The 21,746-nt window shown below is 38.7% G+C and overlaps 1 protein-coding gene across 5 annotated transcripts in view; it reads right to left on the bottom strand.

Moving 5' to 3' along the window:
* Positions 1-2,733: 2,733 nt before the first annotated feature.
* Positions 2,734-21,746, bottom strand: part of NKAIN3 (sodium/potassium transporting ATPase interacting 3) — a 353,633-nt gene continuing 334,620 nt past the window's right edge. For 2 of the 5 annotated variants that reach the window (XM_057426133.1, XM_057426132.1), the window contains 2 exons: positions 7,318-7,397; positions 2,734-3,745 (listed from right to left, as the gene is read on the bottom strand). In XM_057426133.1, coding sequence (XP_057282116.1) covers positions 3,554-3,745; positions 7,318-7,397 — 272 coding nt within the window. In that variant the 3' untranslated portion in view covers positions 2,734-3,553. Of the gene's footprint in view, positions 3,746-7,313; positions 7,398-14,902; positions 15,040-21,746 lie in introns of all 5 variants that reach the window. The other 3 variants (XR_008974503.1, XM_057426134.1, XM_057426135.1) reach the window with 3 other exon arrangements.

Raw genomic sequence — 21,746 nt, 5'->3', positions numbered from 1 at the left:
GCCCCCTGCCATGCACTAAACTATCTATAGTAGTTAATGTCATATCCTGCCACTAAAAGAACCCCTTTAGCAAATCCAGGCCATGAACTGTTTCATTTTAAAAAGTTCCTTCAGATCACAGTCGAATTTCAAAAAATTTATTTGTTTCAAATTTTTATGTAAAAAATCTGTATGGATAAGGAAGATCTGAGGATGTCAGTCCAGCCAATGATTCCTTCAGGATCACCCAAAGCTCTAATATGCAATCACTCTATGTCACTGTACCAGGCAGAAATGTGTTTATTTCTCAGTATAGTTTCTGTTTTCAGGTCCTGAAGACATGAGATGCCTTTTTACAACAGTGGCGCTACCTGGCTCGATCCTTACTGAACATGCAGTGCCATTATTTCTGCAGGCACATCCCCAGTCTTGCTGTCAGTTAAAGTAATGTTGCAAATCTGATTCTCTGTAAAACTTGAGATAAGCAGAGACTCGGGGAAAGGAAAAGTCTAAAAGTTTGAAAGACAGATCTTCAGCTGTTCTAAGTGTCACTTATTAATGTCAGAAATACCAGAACAGTTTATACCAACTGATATCTGCTCTGAGGTTTTAAGATTGTCAGCAAGTTCTGTTCTGCAGTGCAAACCTAGTAATTTCCTGAAATTACATGTTACAGTTAAGCTTAAGAAAACTATCTAAGTTTATTCAGAAAATCAACACTTATTTCCTATGTAGCTGGCTGGTCTGGGACTCACCTAACAGCTTAGTGAAAGTATGTGTTACAGAAAAGAAGGAATTATTGCTTAAGTTTCCTACAAAATTGTTTGCCAATACATTTTACTATATTGGCAGACACAGCAATTAACATTCAAACCCATTTATTATTCTCTAGACTTTCACCCCCAACATGTACAGATTGATTGGTGCTATTTTTTGTATTTCAATTTAGAAAAGAACGACAGTTTCCTTCACCATTGCAGTATGCATTTTGGCTTGTTCTAATGAAGACAAATACCTCTCAATCAGGATCGTTCTGTTCATTAAGTGAGACAGATGGCAGACTCTCTGAATTGGTAATGATTCTGAGATTTGAAGTGTTATTTGGGATATTCTGGTTTGTGTTCCTCAGCTAGAGCAATCGATATTTCAGACAGAAGAGAAGTCAGATTCTGTCTTTGCTGAGTTTTTGTGGCATGTGCACAGCTTTTGGTTAGCAACTTGAAAACATGAAGTACACACAGAAAGGCAGGGTTTAGAGACATTGAGGCAGATTCGTAAAACAGGGTCCAGCAAAAGTGCCTGTCTTGGTAGAAAATTAAGTGCACCCAAAGTTCTTCCAGGGATGCTCCTCCTTGGAGAAAGCTCCTCCTTCCTTTTCCTCCTGTCTGGTCCTGAGGGTAGCACTGGGTTCAGCTGGAGGCTTTTAATCTGCTAGCCCATAATAATTATTGCAGGGAAATTTATGATGAAATGTAAAACCCAGATGGGAACCATATTGATCAATGTGTGATCAATGACGGGAATCAATGTGTTAGATGCCCGTGTCCCAGGCTCTCTCTGCACTTGAGAAAGCTGAAGCAAGGCAGCTTCTGGAAACTGCCAGATGCTGAACAGTGCTCAGTTATCCCTGTCTCTGAAGTTCCAGAGCCATCACAAACAAGAAGGCTGCATGTACTGGCTAGGTAGACATCATCAGTGTTTTAGGCATCATGTAAAGAAATGAAATAATCAGTTATGATAAGCAGAAGTAAAACATTACAGAAGTATATAAAAATGTGTTCACTTATTAAAATATTACAGCAATAAACAATTCACACTCTGTCTTCCTTATGATGCCTCAAAAATGGTATTATTTATATTAGGTTTGGTCTTTAGTGCTAAGGTTTTAGTGCTAAGATGAGCTTTTCAAGATGGGACAAACCTGGAACTTTGCAGTATTCTAGAATCTAGGGGAAAAGAGTGTAGGAGCGAATACACAAACACACAAGGAAGATGGCACTATCTTCATACAAAGCATCCCTCTTTTTGGCACAGTTTGACTTCACACACAAAGACATCCCGTTTGAGGTATATTCGGTTCTAGGAATACTAAAAAAGGTTTTATTCAGTTGTTGTTTCTGTTGACTTTGTCTTAATGCTTACTTTATACTCTGTTTCAGGGAACATTAACCTACGTTCAGGTTGTGGTTTCTCCAAAGACAGTGAGGTCTTTGATTTAACTAGCTGGGAAACAGGCGGATGCACCACAAGAGCCTTGCTACCTAAAAATGACAGACACTACCTCCATTGTATTTATTTGCACCCCATTAGGTTCATATTGATAACACAAATCGACTTTAGAAGGGAAAGAATCAAGACAAGCTTTTTAGCTTTCATCTTGAATACAGCTGATTCAAGAGAAGACTGCAAATTTAAGATCTAATGTTGTTGGGCCAGAAATTACCAGCTGAAGACTGCTTAGGGCATTTACGAAGTAACTTAGTGGACCTCTGTTCAACTTGTGACAGAGATATAGAGATACACATGCCAGAAGGAATGTCCTTATTGACAATCCCACCAAAGAAACCATAAAATGAGAAACTGCAAAACCAAAACCAGCCCCAAACCCCTGAAGCTTCTGCTGAATGCTGAGGCACGTAGGCTCTGTGGAGAGATGCAACTCTCTGGGGCATACAACTGTGCACAGCACTTCATAGAGTAATTAAGAAGAAACCAAAGGTTCTGTTTAAAAGACTGCCAGTTCCCCAGAGAAAATAGCTTTGTGTATCACTTTATGCTAGTGGTGACAGGATAGAAAACAAAATACCACAGTTACATACATGTTCTTTGTCTAGAAGTATTTACAAATAATTTTACAGATTTTTACACACATTTTCAGGTTTGCTTGTTTACTGTCAAATTAAGAGCAAAATTAGTCCCCAGAGACTTCTAAGGCTTCAAATGGTGCCTCGTACTGTACATTCATGCTTGGCTTCTTCCTGGGAGAAAGGAGGAAAAGAGTTTAAAAATGTGCAAATCACAGACATCTAAAGAGCCCTGGATGTAAGGATTCCTAGAGACTGACATCCGTAGAGTGGTTGTCCTACATCTCTTCAAATCAGAGACAGCTACTGATGGTGGGCTCAGGGCAAAAGAGATTAGGAATGGAGAAGGAATCATATAAGAATTGCAACAATTAGGTGAGTACATTAGTGCTTGAACATCTGGGTAAGAAGGGTCATAGATCAATTCCTGCAGCATACAGCAGTTCAAACAATGCAAGGACTGGACATTGAGAATTCTAAATACAGCATTGAAATGACTTCTTGTACACTGTTAGGGTTTGACTCCTGCTGCTCATTTTGGAGTCAAAGTTACTGTTTACCAACAAAATCTTGACCAGGCACAGTATGATTCTATCAGTCAAAAAATACTGACTTTTTCTGAGAAAGATGCACCCTTCTCCTAGTTTTCACAGGTGGTTTTGCTTTCATGCCTTAACACTGAATGTAGTAAAAATATTAAAATTAAAAAAGAAAAAATTTACAATTTACAAGTGTCCATATAAGTAAATTATTCAAAAATTCAAGATCATCTACAAGGATCTACGAAATAACAACGCTGATAATGACACTGAGCCTGTGGGAAGAACAGTCCACATGCCGTGAGGAACGGATGGTGGGTTTCTTCCAGAACGATGAGCCACAAGGTTGGTCTTCTCTTCTAAAATCTGTTTCTTCAGCTGCAGCAGCAGAAGTCTTGAGTCCACTTCATTACTTACTTCGACCTAAAAAACCAGAATATATGAATTACTTAAAAATTAGTGTTTTCTTTTTGTCTTCCTATTTGTGAGTTGAAAATTCACATCAGCTGAAAGGTTAGTAACTAATGAACAAGTGGATCAATGACCTCTGGTCACTAATGTTTTCAGCTACAAGACCCACATATAAGGACAAGAAAGAATGGCTGGGTACAAAGTAGTAGCTTTGTATCATGCATACTGTACAGGCAAAAAACTTCTGGGGAAAAATCCCACAGGTGCTGAAACATGTCTGAAGTTCACGTAATAACAGATTTTTTTTTTTTTAAGATGATGACAGTGTTGATAATCCGCACCATAATCACACATCTGTTAAATCTATGTGTTCTCTCTCGATCCCCCGTAAACCATGTTCACTTGTGTAATCTTGGAAAATCTACAGTGGTCTTTCATAGCAATTTTACACTGGGTAGAGTCTCAGGAGAAGATGCAAACAGGACAGGGCCACACAGACCCATCACAGAGAGGTGACCTCTCCACTGACAGTTTCTCAGACACTGAATCAGTTCCATGAGCATAAGTTAGCAATGTTCCTGGAAATCCTAGGAACATCCCTAATTGGAATTAACCATTCAGAGTCTGTCCAAACAAGGTTGCTCAAAGCTACAGTAGCACTGGGTCAGACATACTCATCCAAACAGGAATAATAATGCACATGTAAACCATTAATAATAATGATAAAAAACCCTAATGCAAGACAAAATGCAACTTCTTATTTTTTAATTCTAAACCCCACACTCCTCTCTCTTCCATGGGGCAATACATGAGGCAATTCTAAACATTACCAAGTGACTTGGCTGTTGATATTGTGCTTGAAAGAGATGAAAACACAGCAGTCCTCTTTATAGCCCATGTGCTTTAGTCTCAGAGAGAATATGATGATTTTTTTTCTACTCCCCCTGTTGTCTCCTGCCTTACACACAACTTAACTGAAGCTGCACTTTTTGGGGCAAAGATTCTTCTTCTCCTTGTCCAGTAGCCTAATGGAGTTATAGGCAGAATGAAGAGCAAACAGACAAGCTATGATCATTTCATATTTGCATTAAAGATGTTTGCCATGGAACAAGTTTAAGTTTAAACTCTTCTCAGGGGTGAAAAGGCAAACTAATCTTAGACTTGCTAATCATTAATAATTACGGGAGTACTAAGCAGACATTATACTGAATATGGATACTTGAGAAAACAAGACTGTCTTCTGCATAGTATGGATGAGGCCACAGAGCCTTGTATTTCCAATGGGCTATGTTTAGTTAATTTATTAATTAAATAAGGGAAATAAGAGGGGTGAAAAAAAAGGGTAAATATAGCCAAGCTTTCATCTATAAATAACATCAAGCTAATTTTTCCCATGAGGAAAGTGGTGAGGATGGCAAAAGATCTGCAACCTTTATTAAAGCTTTGATTGTGTTTAGCAAGCATTACTCATATTCAACTTTAAGAGAGCAGAAATGGAGTTTTTCACAGCTTGGATTCCAGAAGTCACATTTTATAGGGATATTATGGATTCTCAGACTGTATATAACTGATACAGACAGCAATTAACTTATCACAAGAAGTCTTAGAAGGCTGATGTGCTGGAGAGACATAAGCATCTGTAAACTTCTGGCTCAATCCACTGACCATTCAAATTGTTCCCAGCAATTTGGCTTTTAATTCAGACTTTGATCACTGATAGTATTTTTCTTCCCTGCTTAGGTCCAGATCCTCTCTGTATCTTTCAGTGCATAGGACCAAAACATCAATAAAGAAGAAAACTCAGTATAATTTATCTTCCAATTTTATACTTCAGACTGCATAAAGAGGCCAGAGAGGGTCCTCCCATCTGTACAATACCCATATGTGGTTAATGGGAAGATGCCATTTATTCTCCAGTATTGAAAGCCCCCCAACATCTCCGAATCCTTTGAGCTACTTCACCAAAATGCCATTAAAAAAACAAATTCTCACATTCTGTGATTTTTCTGCTGCAAAATAAATGAACACATTTTGTAGGAATTTTTCTAAGTATTTTGTGAAAATTCCTTTTCCCCTCTCCTTTAATTATATTAGGTTTACTAATAAAGTACTAAACATTTATTCATTTAATACATAAAATTAACCTGAATGCAGGTTTAGACATTAAAATCTTTTTATGAAGATGTGTAAGTGTTGTAGCTATGGCATTCTACATCCTGGGTACCTATTTTACTTTTTTCAGTCCAGAAGCTTATTCAGAATGGTCAAAACCCCATTTTGCTGTCATCATTCCACAGAAAATGCAGCAAAACTAGCATTTAAAGGAATAATACTGAAAACGCAGATTCCAATATAGAGGGTGTACTTAATGCCATGTCATACTCTTCATTACTTCATTTTGTTGTCATAATGTGATATTTCTTCCTGTTCTAACATACATCATCATACTGAGAGGGCTTTTCTCCTTTTTGGTCCCCCATAATCTTACAATATTAACTCACTAAACTTCAGTACATTTTTGTCCATGTTTATTTCTACATACTGAAAGCTGCAGCTTGAATAAAATACATTTAAAAACCATGAAAAAATGAATAAAGTCACAAGCAATGTTCAGGTGTATAGCACCAACTCAAAACATCTTGTTAGCAATAGTCCACTTTAAATTAAATCTCCCAGCACGTGTACACATGCATACACCAGGAAAAAACCCTCAAACTCATTTTAATTCCATTAACTGGTAAGTAAAATACAGTAAGTCATTAAATCAGTTTCAGTCAATTAGCTGCACATGGGTTTCATGTTGCATTTAAGATACTTGAAAGGCCTGAAGGTAAATTTAAAGACAGAAAACATCAGGGCAACAACTTAGAAGCATCTAAGAAGACTTTACAAATTAACATCTTCTGTTTTGACATTTAGAAATATCATCTACTTGAAGTTACCTGGGCTTCTGCAAAATATATGTTCTAGTAATGTTTCCCCATTATCTTAATTTATTACAAATAAAAAGAATATATATGCATACGAACTTATACATTAGGTAGCAGAGTGGGAAGAGCCTATGAAAACGTGATTTTCATGGTGATAGCAAATATGTGATTACAAAGAGATAATGAACTTGCAGTGGAACTCTACAGATAGATAGACTTTAAGCTGACTAACAGGTTTTCAGCAAACATTTTTCTTTCAGTAGCTAGACAAATGTAAAAGCTTCTGCTTTTCCATAAATGGGTTAATCCCATTAAGGTTTATGCAGCAGCAGCAGCCATAAACCAGCTCTTCTCTTGCTAAAAAGTCAGCAGGAAATCAATTCCATCCTTCACTTAGAGCCTCTCCTTGCGTTAAGCCAAGGCACAACACGGCAGACATGGTGATATCTACTAATCCTTGCATTAGTGGATATGTCATCGATGATAAAAGTGTCCTTACTTGCATGTTTTATGTGGATTAATTTTTAATTAAATTCTAATTAAAATGTAATTAAATTATTAGTAACTTGATGCCAAAAATTATTTCAGGAGAAGGTTAGCTTTCAGTCCAGTTAGAAGGATTAATGTGGTCTGTAGGACCAGAACCTTACCTACAGGCTTTACGGGCTTTAACTCAACATGTTCCTGGGGGGGCTGTCGGTAGGAGTATGTGTCAAGTCCGCCTATGAAATCAACTGAAAATACAACAGTTCCAGAAATGAACAAATGGAAATGAAAATATGTCAACTTAAAAAGAAATATGGACAAATTATGTTAAAAAAGATAGTAAGTGCATGCACAGGTTTGCCTACAAGAAATAAACCAAGTGGGTAACAATGCTGTGGAAGCTGCTTACAGGAGGCTCTGTGCTCTGCCTCCCTTGAGGTTCATTTAGCCCTGTATCTGGCAAGACAGGCTGGCTGGTGACTGACCAGACACAAACTCTTGCCAGAGTCTGTACGAAAGAGGCATTCACAGATCTGCAGAATACGTAAACAGAAACCACGGTGGGGTAACGTAGCTGCTTCTCTCCAAGGCAATCTCAGCATATACTCTCATGTAGTATTTCATAATTCAGAAGTGGTTTTGAAGAAATTTAGGCAGTGGAAACAGCTTAGCTCATGAGCCTAATTTCACCTAAATTCTTTCAACTCAATAGACTCTCAGGAATATAATGCACCAAAAAACCCCAAAGGTGTATCCACTGAGTTACAAATAAAGTGTTGAGAACCGAATGTGAAAAAGCTGCATCTGCTTCATCTCTGGATGAGTCGTGGGGACAGGAAGCTGTTTCAGAATCCTTCCACTTTCTCTCAAGATTTCTGTCAGAGATATCTGCTCTTGAGAAGATTTTAGTTCCTTTGTATGGGAATAATGATTTTGAAATAAGACATTTTAGTCTGAGTCTTGTGGCTTACTATTTTTGGTAAGATTTCAAGCAGCTTCAAGAAGCCGCATGTTGAAACTATCCTAGAAATCTTAAAAGCATGTTCATGGAGGAGGTTATTTTTCTGGTGATTTAGAAGGGCTTTTTGCAGACCTGAGAAATTCACGACACATTAAGATTCTTTGGTCACATGGAAAGCAACTGCCTTAATTTGTTTATATATAGGCTTATATATAAAAGTCCTGAGCAGAATTTAGATCCTCATTGTGTTGACTGTCATATGAGCACCCAATAACAATCAACCCTTTCCTAGGCAATGTATGCACTAGGTAAACACAGAAAGAAAGAGTACTTATCCGTGATGAGGGGATGGAGAAAAAAAGCTTAGAGATTGAAGGGCTGATGAAATACCCACTGAAATCTGTCCCTGTTGATTTCAGTTGCCTCTTGTCTTGAGTCCAAGAAAGGGGTAACTTGGCTGAAAATGGAACTTGATGTACCGCAATCATACAGCATCACCTTAGCCACAAGACTGTTTACATAAAACTGAGTGGGACATAATGCTGAGGAGCTAGCCCATCCCAAGTGCCAGCCCTAGCCTATCTGCGCCTCCTCTTTCTACTGTATTTCCTTTATGTTGCAGCTCTCCTTTAGAATGCTATCACTAAATAAAATAACATACATCAAAATTAACTTAAGCACTAACGGGATAGAACCCTTACAAAGAAGTGTATTTGCAGATAAAAATTGATCTATTTAAATTATGTCTAATGTAAGGCATAGATACTGATTAACTTTTTAGAAAAAATCATGTCCATAGGTATAATTTTTTTTTATTTATTTATTTTAGTTTTCCCTGCTTTTTGAAGGGGTTTATTTTTTATTGTTTTTTACTGAGGACATGTGATAGAAGGATTTAGAAGGTATGTTTTTGAGCTAATTCACCACTTCAGAACCACACATCATTCCTCTCAGCAATCACAAACATCATCTGCTACTGTAAGCCGGGAGGGAGTTTAAAGTAACTAGTCCTTCTACCAGCAAATCTTTTGGAGAAAGAAATGACGTCAATATATGTTAATGATTGACAACATCATAGATGTATCTTTGTCTGATAAAGAATATATATTTAACAGCACCATCCAGCAACTTTTGAGATGAACTGCTAAAATCTGTTTAGCTGAGGCTTTCTCTTCGACAATCCAGGATGCGTTATATAGTATTAAAGTTGAATTTTGCATTAAAATTCATGTGAAGCTAATTCTCAAGGCAAAAAGCTGCTCTATCACACAAGACAATGGAATGTGCCATTTTTCATTATACACTCTATTTTATGGCTGATAGCTCTTTAATATGAAGATCGGTCATCAGTTATTAGAATTATAAGTTACTATTAGTTTTAAAAATTCAGTTTGTTTTTACCAGGTATTTTCAGCACTTTTATCTAGTAGACTTTCAGGACTAAGACCACAAATAGCCCTTAGATACAGAAATTTGAATTTTTATTACTACCAAAGTTTCAGTTCAAACAGAGATCTCAGACATTCAACTTTGATAAAATACTTAAAAACTTTACATTGAGTGAACTTTTTCCATACATCCCCCTTTAATTAGCCCAAAGTAAACAACAGTGACGTTTGTATGTGTTTCCCAAGTGGAAAACAGTTTAAGGATGATATAAAATAATTGATTTTGTTAATTTCTGGCCTGGTTAATGGACTATAGATAATTTGTACTATAAATTCATGGGACTAAAATAATTAATTTCAGAAAGTTCATCTGCCTGGAAGAAAGTTCAACAGCAACAAAAAAATCTATACAGTTCTAGAATTCTATGCATTAAATTAAAACAAAAGCAAACCCAATCTTTCCCCTCCCCCCTCCAAACCAAAAAAACCCCACGAGTTGTTAGCAGTAGGGATATTCAGTCACTAAACAAGGAACACCCCACGGAGTCCAGTCATTAACTACAGTCATGCAGAGAGAAACTTAAAATCCTAGGGAGAGGATTTTTTAGCACCCCCTGGGTATCAGCAGGTTACAGCAGAAGCCAGTTATTTTATCTGCAGCTGGCTGCAAAACATGATCCATAGTCCCAGGGAATTGCTCTCTGCTTGTGTCACCTCAGTTTTGTGGTCATGCTGGATGCTTAATGGCCAGTGTGAAATGTTTCTTTAGAGTTCACTACCTGCTGGGCTTGGAAGTGCAAATCTGCGCTGGCTGTCCACTGTGGGTAGTCCATTAAAATGATGCTCATTCACTCACGGGCCATATCAGAGGCACAGTTGTCATAATCTGCCTGAGTGAGAAAAGTGCAATATGCTGCTGGCTGAGGAAAGCGTTATCTACCATCGCCAGCAATTTTGCTATTCCTGTCTTGACAGATGACATGTAGGTTTGATTTACCATTATTAATCCAGTGCGTTTGCCCATATGCCAGTTAAAATTTGCTCTCCTTTGAAGTTAGCGCAGAAGAACTGGAGCTCTGAAAAAATGCTGTCTGTCTCCTTTCCCATCCTCTCATCTGGAATTCAGCTTCTCTGGCAATATCCCACTGACCTGCTGGCAGGCCCTGTGCAAACAGCTGCCAGAGCCTGTCAGCCCATTGGTATATCACTAATTTCTCCTTTTCAAAGTCGGCAAATTCTAACCGTGTCTGGAGGTGCAGGTATTAACAGAGTGGCCGTATGCGGATAGCACAATTCTTAGTAGCCTCTTGGCCTGGAATACTTTTAATGCCTCCCCTTTTTATAAGTGTAAGCAAGCCCCCAAACCGGTGGCTTGAATGGCTGTCACCTCCAGATGTCCCCTTTCAAGAGAGGGGCAGGCTAGCAGCTGACTGAATGTGTGTTTTTATGTACCATAGATTTTAAGTTCTAAATACTATTTTGCATTGAATTATTTTCCTTGTCCTGAGATTTCTTTGAATGGTAATATATTAATGCAGTCACAGACATTAAGAAAAGGTATATAACTGGGGAGAGTGTAACCAGGTTACATAAGTGACAGGTAGTAAGAAAAGAAGCCAAAGTCAACAAGAAAGAGGAAGCAAAAATGGAGGATTGATGGCAAGTCAGCGCTAGATGCATAAAGTCTACATTTCAGATTTTCCAGTGTTTGCACTTGTAGCTTATATAAACTTTCCAGACAAGCATGGTTAGTTTTTTTTTCAGGGTGTCTACTTTCCCAGCTGCCTTTCATTCTCAAGAGACTCACTGTTCTTACACCCATCACTGAACCAGTCAGGCTGATCCATTCTGGGTCCAATACTCTCTGTTTTGCCCTCTTCATACCAAGTCTGAGCACCTAAACCTTGAGTCATGGGGCTGAAGTATCACACCTTCCTTTGTAGGATCCCAGGAATAGCTTCTCATTTATGCAGAGGACTAAAGGAGGGAAAATGTGTGCAAGACAATTAAGAAAGGGAGAAGAGACATCAGTAATCATATGTGGCACTGTGATTGCTGCTGTGTCTCTGTAAAGTACTAGCAGACAGTAATCAGGTTAAAACTGGATAAAGTGGTAGAAAATTACTGAGACAATCTTTTGCATAAACTTTTATTACTGGAAGCTAAAAGAGGAATATTTCAGGGTTCCACAGTAATTATTAAGGTTTTTGCACCAGATTTTCTTCTTAGTCTTCACCTACCGAGACACAGCATCACTTATAAAACTGCCCAACATTGCAGCATGTAAGTACCACACTTCTCTGCAGTACTGTGCTGAAAAAAGCATCATCTTACAGGTTGTCTTAGAAAGGGCACTAGTATGGAAATCTTAACTGCGATCTTTACTACCGAAGTCTCTCCTCATTTTATTGGTGTTATGACATCCAAGATACCAATATCAGATACACAGGGATTTTTATTCTCCAAGGGTATGGCTGTGCAGTAAGACAAACGAGGTATGATGTTAGGAAGTGAAAATGGCTCAAACCTTCTCAACCCAGACCCCTCAGATGTTCCAAATATAGAATCATAGAATCATAGAATAGTTAGGGTTGGAAAGGACCTTGGAAAGGACCATCAAGTTCCAACCCCCCTGCCATGGGCAAGGGACACCTCACACTAAACCATGTCACCCAAGGCTCTGGCCAGGCAAAAGCACCTTTTCAAAATATAGTCTCTGCCATGCCTTTGAAAGCTATTTGCAGTCATACCATCCCACCATTGAAGTTAAATGACAGGCTGCCTGATTGTTTTTTTTTTTCTTAAAGTAAGCATTTCTCCATCACCCTTAATGACTTTTAAGTGAAAGTCCCTAGAAGAGTAAAGTCACCACACATAATATGAAAGTTGTATTTAAAAATACTTCAAACAAAGAAAGCTTTTTTTTTCTGGCTGGTATTTAAAGGTGCTACTGCTAGTTCCAGAATAAGATTTCAAATACAGTGAAGAGTAGCCCCCTTTCTGCATATGACCAAAGTAAATTGCAAACAATTCCAATTACAGCCTCCTACATCACTTTTATACAGTCAGAAGATTAGAAAGGTGAAAAATCTTAGCTCAGTGGTTTTCACTAATTACTGATTTTTCCCTCTGTGGCAACCTTTCCTACCTAACCCCTTTTGGTGCAGAATGCTCTGGGATTCCCTTTTTTCTTACCATTAAAGTTACTACACTGCTTATGTACAAATTCAGGTTACAAAGGAAATATAATCCATGCAAAAAAAGGTATTAAATGTGAAGAAACTACAGTTATCAATTACATGCATACAATCCCAAGAGACAAACAATGCCACTGAGTTTTCATAATATAGATTCATATTATAGATTTTCATAATATAGATTCATATTATAGATTACCTGGTCGATCCACTAAAATGGCAGCTCAAGTAGTCAAGAATGAAGACTGTTGTACAGAAGGCTGTTACAGCTTCAGTCACACCTCCAAACACATGATCTTCATGATAAATGTGTCCAAGTTGGCTTCAGAAGAGACAGAACTCTGAATCTGCTTTTCGAAGTTATGCTTTGATCTTTTCTGGTATTCTGATTCTGGGATACATGTTATGTATTAGCGTGCCTTTATATTTCTGCTGAGTTTGATGCCATAAACTACAGAGTTCTTTTAAAAATGCTTTGTGCAGATTCTAGGACCGAATGAAATTGATCTATTTAACTTACAGTTCACTGCTAAGCTGCAAGTTCTGTGTATAGTTGCTTCAAGTTGTTTTCTTTTTCCATCAGTTGAGTTTCATGGAACTCCATTTCTGGCCTAGTGCTCTTTGTATCCATACCAATTTTTTTTTCCTTCAGTTATTTGTCAATATGATCCAGTAATTTATTTTTGTGACAACACTTATGCTACAAGTCACAGAGGCCTTAGTATGTGAAATTACGTTCCACTTACATAATGTAGACCCTGTTCAACTCCTTTGGATAATTAAAGGCAAACTTCCTAAAGCAAAGTATTTACTAGATCAAACACATGACATGTAGCCATGTGTTTGATCAAACACTTGTAATGTTTGGAGGAAAGGATTTCTCTGCATAGAATAAAGTTCACAGTATCCATTCACAACAGAATTTTAGATTTATTTTAAATAGTACGTTATATGACTGGAGGGATTCTTCTTATCGTTGAGTGATTCTGGATTTTTGTTCCCATCTTCCTAGGGATGGAAGACTATTCCTGAACTTTGCTGCTGTGATCCTCTGTGACATGATATTTGCTTCATGTGTTTCTATCTTCACTTGTTTTATGAAGAGTGAACAGGATTGAGCCAAGGATGCTCAGGAGAGTGTGTCTGTGTCCATGGCACAGAACAGGACACAGCCAGCAAGGCAATAAGCTGCCAACCTGCTCCTCAAGTAGAGGCTGCAATGGGGAGCAGCAGACCAGGCAGGTCTTAGAGATGCTGGAGAAAAGGCACTGCTAATGACTTAGGAGGCCAAGCAGACTCTGCTGCAATTCAAGAAGCCAGAAACTTCGCTAAGGCTCAAATGGGAAGCATGGCTCTCCAATCACATGGACACAGACAACAATGGAGGAAATGCCATAAACTTCTCATTTCTATTCTTTATAATCCAGTAACTTTGAGCTTTCTATTGAAGAAATGTGCTAGTGTATTATCGAATTGGTGCTGCGTTTTTTGAGCTCTGTGTTGGGGTTTTCTTTGGGAATTTTCTACAAAGGGGCGTGTGCACATCCACTTCAAAGATCTGGAAACTAAAGCTCTGTCACATTCAGCCCATGTTTCAGTTTTTCTTGTCTTTCCTTTATAGCCTTATTTTCAAGTCTTTGCTTTAAAACCTACTTAACACCTCTGCCCGTTATCATCTTTTGCTGTCAGTCAGGAGAGCCTGCTTCTTCCATAGCCCTTCCTTCCTTTATCAGTAGCTGACTTGGCTTGGATCCAGGTACAGAAATGTTTGCCTTGGCAGACCTGACACCTTGAACTTGATACTCATGCTAAAACAGGTACTTCCAGTAGCCTGAGAGGTCAGGTATCAGCTTTTCCAGAAGAATACTGATCTGGTGATATGTTCCACTTTGTGATATCAAAGACATTAAGACTACGTAACATTGTTTTCCATTTCAGATGAGGCCATTTCCATTTCTCCATCCTCCTTCCCATTCATCATCCTGCCCCCACATCCATCAGTGACATCCTGTGTAGAAATCCTGCTTCACCACATGACATTTGCTCCTCAGTGTGGGGCACTGTATGCCTTCTCTCCTCTGCAACTACACTGTGCTCACAGATACACCCTGCCTCGCAGTGGCCTTCTTCAGTGCTTGTGGAAGCAGACCCCAAGGCTTTCTACCACTCATCTTACACGGTTTCACCTTCTTTAAACTCCAAAATACCTTTTTTCCTCTGCTAACCAGACAGTGTTGCCTCCAGCACTGCTGGAGCCTTCCTCTCCACATCACAACAGAAAATCCCACATTCTTCTTCCTAGCAAGGAAGTCCGTGGTCCCACTAGGCTTCTCTGAATTCAAGTCTACAGATCAGAAACAGAAACGGATAAACTCCTTCTGTGATCAACGGATTCTCAGTCTTATCCTTTCAATCTTTCATCTCTGTGGACGAGCACAAGCTAGCAAGCTCTTCTGTTTGTTCTTGTCTTTAGTTTTTTAAGATGGGGAAGCCAGTAAAATAACTCTTCTGCTGACCAGTGTCACTGCAGTCATCTTTGGCCCCAGTAAATGCAATATCAAGTCATAGAATCACAGAGTCATAGAATAGTTAGGGTTGGAAAGGACCTTAAGATCATCTAGTTCCAACCCCCCTGCCATGGGCAGGGACACCTCACACTAAACAATGCCACCCAAGGCTGTGTCCAGCCTGGCCTTGAACACTGCCAGGGATGGAGCATTCACAACTTCCTTGGGCAACTGTCGTGGTTTAAACCCAGTCAGGCAACTTGTTCACTCACTCCCAGTGAGTGGTGCCGGGCTGACAACAATCGAGCCCCCCCCCCCCCCCACCGGGGCTCTCCCCTTCCCCACTCCCTGAGGAACGGGGAGGAGGATCTAAAGAGTGCAACTGCCATGGGTTGAGACAAGAACAGTCCAGCAACCAATGTACAACACAAATCACCACCGCTACCACCAACGACAACAATGATAAGGGAAAATAACAAGGGAAGAGAATACGATACCACCGGCCAAGAAACGAGTCCCACCCGGAAGCCCCTGTCCTTCCGGGTAACTCCCAGTTACCCCCCGCCCCGGGCATGATGTGCTGTGGTATGGAATACCTCCTTGGCTAGCCTGGGTCAGGTGTCCTGTCTCTGCTTCCTCCCGGCTTCCCCTCCTCCCTGGCAGAGCATGAGCCTCACAGAGTCCTTGGTCAGGGTAAACATCACTTAGCAACAACCGAAAACATTGGTATCACCAGCACTGTTCCCAGGCTGGAAGTCAAAACACAGCACTGCACCAGCTACCACGAAGGAGAAACACGACTGCTACTGCTGAACCCAGGACAGCAACCTATTCCAGTGCCTCACCACCCTTACAGTAAAGAACTTCTTCCTTATATCCAACCTAAACTTCCCCTGTTTAAGTTTTAACGTGTTACCCCTTGTCCTATCACTACAGTCCCTAATGAAGAGTCCCTCTCCAGCAACCTTATAGGTCCCCTTCAGATACTGTAAGGCTGCTATGAGGTCTCCATGAAGCCTTCTCTTCTCCAGGCTGAACAGCCCCAGCTTTCTCAGCCTATCTTCATATGGGAGGTGCTCCAGTCCCCTGATCATGCTCATGACCCTTCCCTGAACTTGTTCCAACACTTCCATGTCCTTTTTATGTTGAGGACACCAGAACTGCACACAATACTCCAGGTAAGGTTTCATGAAAGCAGAATAGAGGGGCAGAATCACCTCCTTCGAGCTGCTGGTCACGCTCTTTTTGATGCAGCACACTGAAGCAGGCTCATGCTCATTTTCTCATCGATCAACAGCCCCAAGTCCTTCTCCACAGGGCTGCTCTGGATCTCTTCTCTGCCCTTCTATAGTAAGTCCCTCTATAGTACCCTCCATCTGCTCCAGAATATCTGATTATCCACTATTTCAGAGCCATTGTGGATATTTCTACTAAGTCTTCTACTTAATCACAGCTAAGTGCATCAATGAATACCTGTTTGTCTCTGAGGATGTTTCTCTGCAGATGGGGAAACCTACTGCACCTCATATTGTTATTGATTTTTTGCTGCTCTATCTTCACCTTCAAGTCATCTTGCTGATTTCTTAACATTTCTTTTGGCACTACTTTCTCTGTCACCAACTCAAATCGTCTCCTCAAAACCCCAAAATATGATATGATTATGTTCTCACCTTTGAGAATAGAGCTAAGAATGTAAAGCATTATAAAATTGGAGCTTACAGTGGCCAGTGGTCTTCTTATAGACGATGGAGTGAAAAGAAATATCATGCCTGTCAGAAAACATGATAGCTAGGAAAATGGTTTTCTCATTGTTAGAAAGTTGGTATCATTTCATATTAGAGAAAGATGAATGTGCAAAAGAGGAACAGTCTGTAACAGGATTAATACTCACTTTGAAGCCACCAGTGAATCAATCTACTAATGATAAAGAAAGATAATGCAATAGTGACCTCATCCATAAAAATTCCTCTCCCTGAAGAAAGATGAAATAAAAATTACACTTTTATGAAAACCTTGTAACTCTTGAATTTCAGTCCTTCGAAATAACACACTGTCATGATTAAGGAGGAAAAGAAAATGAGTAGCAATTGATGCCAAGGAATAAGAGTCATCATAAAAATGGTGAGACTCACACAGTATTACTTGGTTTTTCTGCATCTAACCTGTAATATTGAGAAAAGCACAGATGTACTGATATTAAATTTCAGCTAACAAAACCAACTGTATATTTACTAATTCAAGGCAAAAGAATGTCAAATGAAGTACATACTGAGTCCAGCTTTGACCCAGACCACAGAGCACTGGTAAGAGAAAGAATTGTTTTGGTCTAGAGCTAAGAAAGCACATCAGGAACACAGACAATACATATGATATAGCCTTTTTGAAAAATAGGTTTTCTAGGAACAGGTAATACATTCTATTTGGCTTCAAAACCGTGTCAGCTATATCACCCAATTTAGTAAGATAACACCTCCTGTTACAAATCTCGATTCTCTTATATCCTAAAATCAGTAGGGCTATTGAAATAGTGCAATTAGAAAATCTGAAAAGTACAACATATAGACAACAAGTCCAGGTTTACAAATCAGAGGAATTTAGAAAAGTTACTTGAAGAAGGGTTGAAGGTGTGATGACAACAGAGACACTGTAAAGAGAACTACATATAGATTAAAATCCTCCTTAAATTAGTTTTAATATTTTAATATCTTCTTTCTCTAATTTTTTGACTGCGGTTCTTCTAAGAAATCCTTGGGATACTTTATTTGCAAGGATCTTTCTCTTGCTTTGATTTTATCTGTAATCAACATTATTATTCCTTTCTTTTCTAAACAAAACTGATAACTTTTCTTGCTGGAACATGCTAGTTGCCTTTAGATTTATGAGATTTAGAGCTGAGATTTTCAAACAGAGATTTTCAGACAAAGCTCTTAGACATGATGTGCTAATTGGGAAATTATCACACAAGTAACAATAACTATGAAATGGATATTACTTAAGCTGAGGCCCATAAATTAGAATTACCCATCTGCATGCAAATTAAGATGCAGTGGAGATGGCATTTACTTAGAAGAGTGGGAGTCCGGAAAGTTTCTTTTCAAGCTCCACAATAAAACCAGACAAGAAGCTGTTGCCATTTAGAAATGAAGAAGTAAGATGACTGGTACGGGAAGCGGAAAATGGATTTGTAAAGTGGTTTCATTTTAATAGAGAAGCTTGGTGAAAGGTAGGGAAAGGAATGGGCACCACTTAGGTCTGTATGTGATGTCAAGTGGAAAGCTCAGGAGAGGGATGCTGGATGCTGGAGTAAGACTGATTTAACAGTAGATGCAATTTAAGTGAAAAGGCTAAGGTGCTGGCAACTGAGGGTTGAGATGGCATCCATTTAAAAGTGGGTTTAATTTAAACAGGAAGTCCAAGGAGGTGGAAGGTGTAGACTAAAAAAAAAATCAATATTAAATTAGATAAGTAGAAACTTGAATCAAATCAGCTAGTTAAAAATGCATACTGAGTATTTGGGATTAGGGATGCAATGCGTGTACCTCAGAAATGTTCAGGAACTCTCAATAAACAATATATCCCCTCTAAACAGAGTAAGAATTCAATTTTATTAAGGATATACTTTGTTACAGTAGTAAACTGAAAAATCTTGAATGAAGGTATGATCTGCAGTTTAAGGAAAATTATATGATTATAATTATATTCCTATTTGAAGTTGTCTTTTATGTATATACAGGTGTGTATGTATATATATATATATATAGGATATGGAATATAATATTAATAGAATCATAGAATCACAGAATCATAGACCAGTTTGGGTTAGAAGGGACCTTTAAAGGTTATCCAGTCCAACCGACCCTGCAATGAGCAAGGACATCTTCAACCAGACCAGGCTGCTCAGAGCCTGACCTTGAATGTTTCCAGGGACTGGGAATCTACTGCCTCTTTAGGAAACATGTGATAGTGTTTCACTCACCCTCACTGAACAAAAATTCTTTCTTATAGCTGAATATTCAGAATCAATGGTGAAATGCTTAACATGAATTATACTTACAAACCAGAAATTTATGAGGTAGTAGCAAACTAGCTTTTAAAAACTCCTTTTTAGTTATCAGTCTGGAAATCAGCTCAAAACTGAAAGGAGTCTGTATATACTTACGTTTGAAACAGCATGCGTTTATATACAAATACATATCCATACATAAACATATACATCTACACACATATATACATATATATGTACGTAGTTATCCAAACAGGTAGAAATTGTCCAATAAATGATATAATACTGTTCAGACACCTTTCTCTGTTCAAGAACAGTGCTAGTACTTTCTGCAAACAACATCTTTTGCTTTCCATACAGATTATTTCTGAATGCTTAACCTATTCTCCTGAAGTCCCATTTAAACCATTACTTATATATATGTACATATTTCTACAGTCAGAATCCAAAATCATGGATGGAAGGTAATGATTGCAGCTCTGCACCTTTTGGTATCTGAAAGCTCACACAGTTTGTTGGAATGAAAGAGATCTCTCCTAAACTCTCCCTCAACTTTGTGAAAACAAAAATGAGCAAGTGGATAACTCTGACTTGATCAAAATGATCAAGTATCATTTCGATATATGATGCAGAGCAGAGTAGGCATCATCTGCTGAGCTATGTGCAGTGCCAGGCAGCTGGTTCTGGCTACTCAGGTTTTTACCTACACAGGAACATTTCAAAGCTGTACCACGTATAGATGGCTACTGCACTCACCTACTAACATTCTGGAGAATATCTGATAATAATTCTTTGTGCTAAAGTGATTGAATTGGCTCTTGCCCACTGAATTTCAGGGAAAAAAATTCTGTCTTGTGCTTTTGGGATGAATTGTGGGAAGACACTGGAGGAACTTATAATTTCAGTGATTTACCCTTTTTCTTAATGAAAAATAAATGAGCTGCTTGCTTGTGTGAAAATGGCATCTTGACTATTGTCTTTATGCTTATTGCCAGGAAAGTTAGTCTGAGTTTAAAGTCATAATTAAACTTGTGCAGGAAGAGGAAATTAGAGACAAACCTGCAGTAAGAAATGAATTTTCTGAAGATAGACTAAAATGTTTTATTCAAGTGGTACAGAAACTCAAGAGGATTTTTTTTAAGTTATTTGATTCACACCTTTAGTAAGCTAAGCTCTATTAATAAAAAAATGTAATTAGTTTACACATGTCATTTAGATGATGCCATTTTCTCACGTTTTGGCTGCGCCATATCTGGATAAACCTTACATGTTGCATTCCACATGGTATTTTCAGGCAGGTAACTTCTTGCTGCTGTGAGAAATATTCCACAGCCAAGACTTCCCTTTTAGTATACTGTACACTATCTATTATTTAAAGACAATCTCTTAGCTTGAACAAAGCATTCTGCAACAGTCCATGGAGATTTCAACTGTAAATGAAGACTATTTTGTACATTTTGCTAGGGGAATGTAAAAGCAGAGGGTGATATGGGTATATATAGATATATATATATATATGAGTTTCTTGTGTCTGATTATTCATCTATGTTTTTTGAGCAGAAAAAAAGAAGGAGGAATCTTGCCTCCACTGTAATTCTTTCACTACTGACTTACTTAGAATCTAGATTATTTTTCTAGTATTTAGTATGTATTTTTAACTGCTTTATTTTGAACCACCTCAGAGCTTTTACCCTTGGTTGTGTGCATTGTATCTGTGCACATGTTTCCATAGGAACTAGAACAAATGCTTGCTTGGGAAATGCATGATGATAACTTAATGTAAAGAAAAACAAAGAACAATTGAAATAGTAAGTAGTGGTAATTTAAATAGTATAACGTCCTTGCTGTATTTCTTCCTTCATTAAATACTTTCGAATTTAGTGCAGGAGTGAGCATGCATTTTCAGTTAATTCACACATTAAGGTTAATGATAAATAGGAGGACACCAATGTAAGACTGGGCAATATTGATAGAATAACAGATTTATCCTTTATATTTCCAGAGTATGCGTAAGAGTGGAGTCAGGTACATGAAGGATAGTAAGTAGGTGAACCAACAAACTCCAGCTGGACAAACCTCTAAAATCTACAGAATCTGTAACTTGACATTTGCAACCATCAAATGTTCAGTGGGATTGGCTTGGGCCACAGCTGAAATGAGGGAGCACCCCGGATATTTCTGGTGCTACTGCTGATTGCACTTCAACCCCTCCTTCAGGTCACGGTGCGCATCTGCAAGGTGATGAGAACAGCTGCTAGCAAGGAGCAAATCACTCCGTTACAAGCCACAAATGCGGGCAGCACCTCAGGGCAAGGAGCAGCAGGAACCACCCATCACCAACCAGATGTCTTACGGTGTTAGCTGGGCTCCATGTTACACACCATGTCTGAGGACAGCTATGTTAGACTTTTCATCTCTGCAGGAGTCCACATTCGTTTATTTTTAGAAAACTATTCAGTTGACTGAGTCTTCACCTGGAGCACTGTGTTCGGCTCTGGGACCCCCGCAATAGGAAAGACATGAACCTGTTGGAGTGCATCC

The sequence above is a fragment of the Pezoporus wallicus genome, unplaced genomic scaffold (assembly GCF_028554395.1).
Source record: "Pezoporus wallicus isolate ANWC-B61680 ecotype Strahan unplaced genomic scaffold, APGP_CSIRO_Pwel_v1 contig_4131, whole genome shotgun sequence".
Lineage (NCBI taxonomy): Eukaryota > Metazoa > Chordata > Aves > Psittaciformes > Psittacidae > Pezoporus > Pezoporus wallicus.
This window is presented reverse-complemented; position numbering and strand designations above follow the sequence as displayed.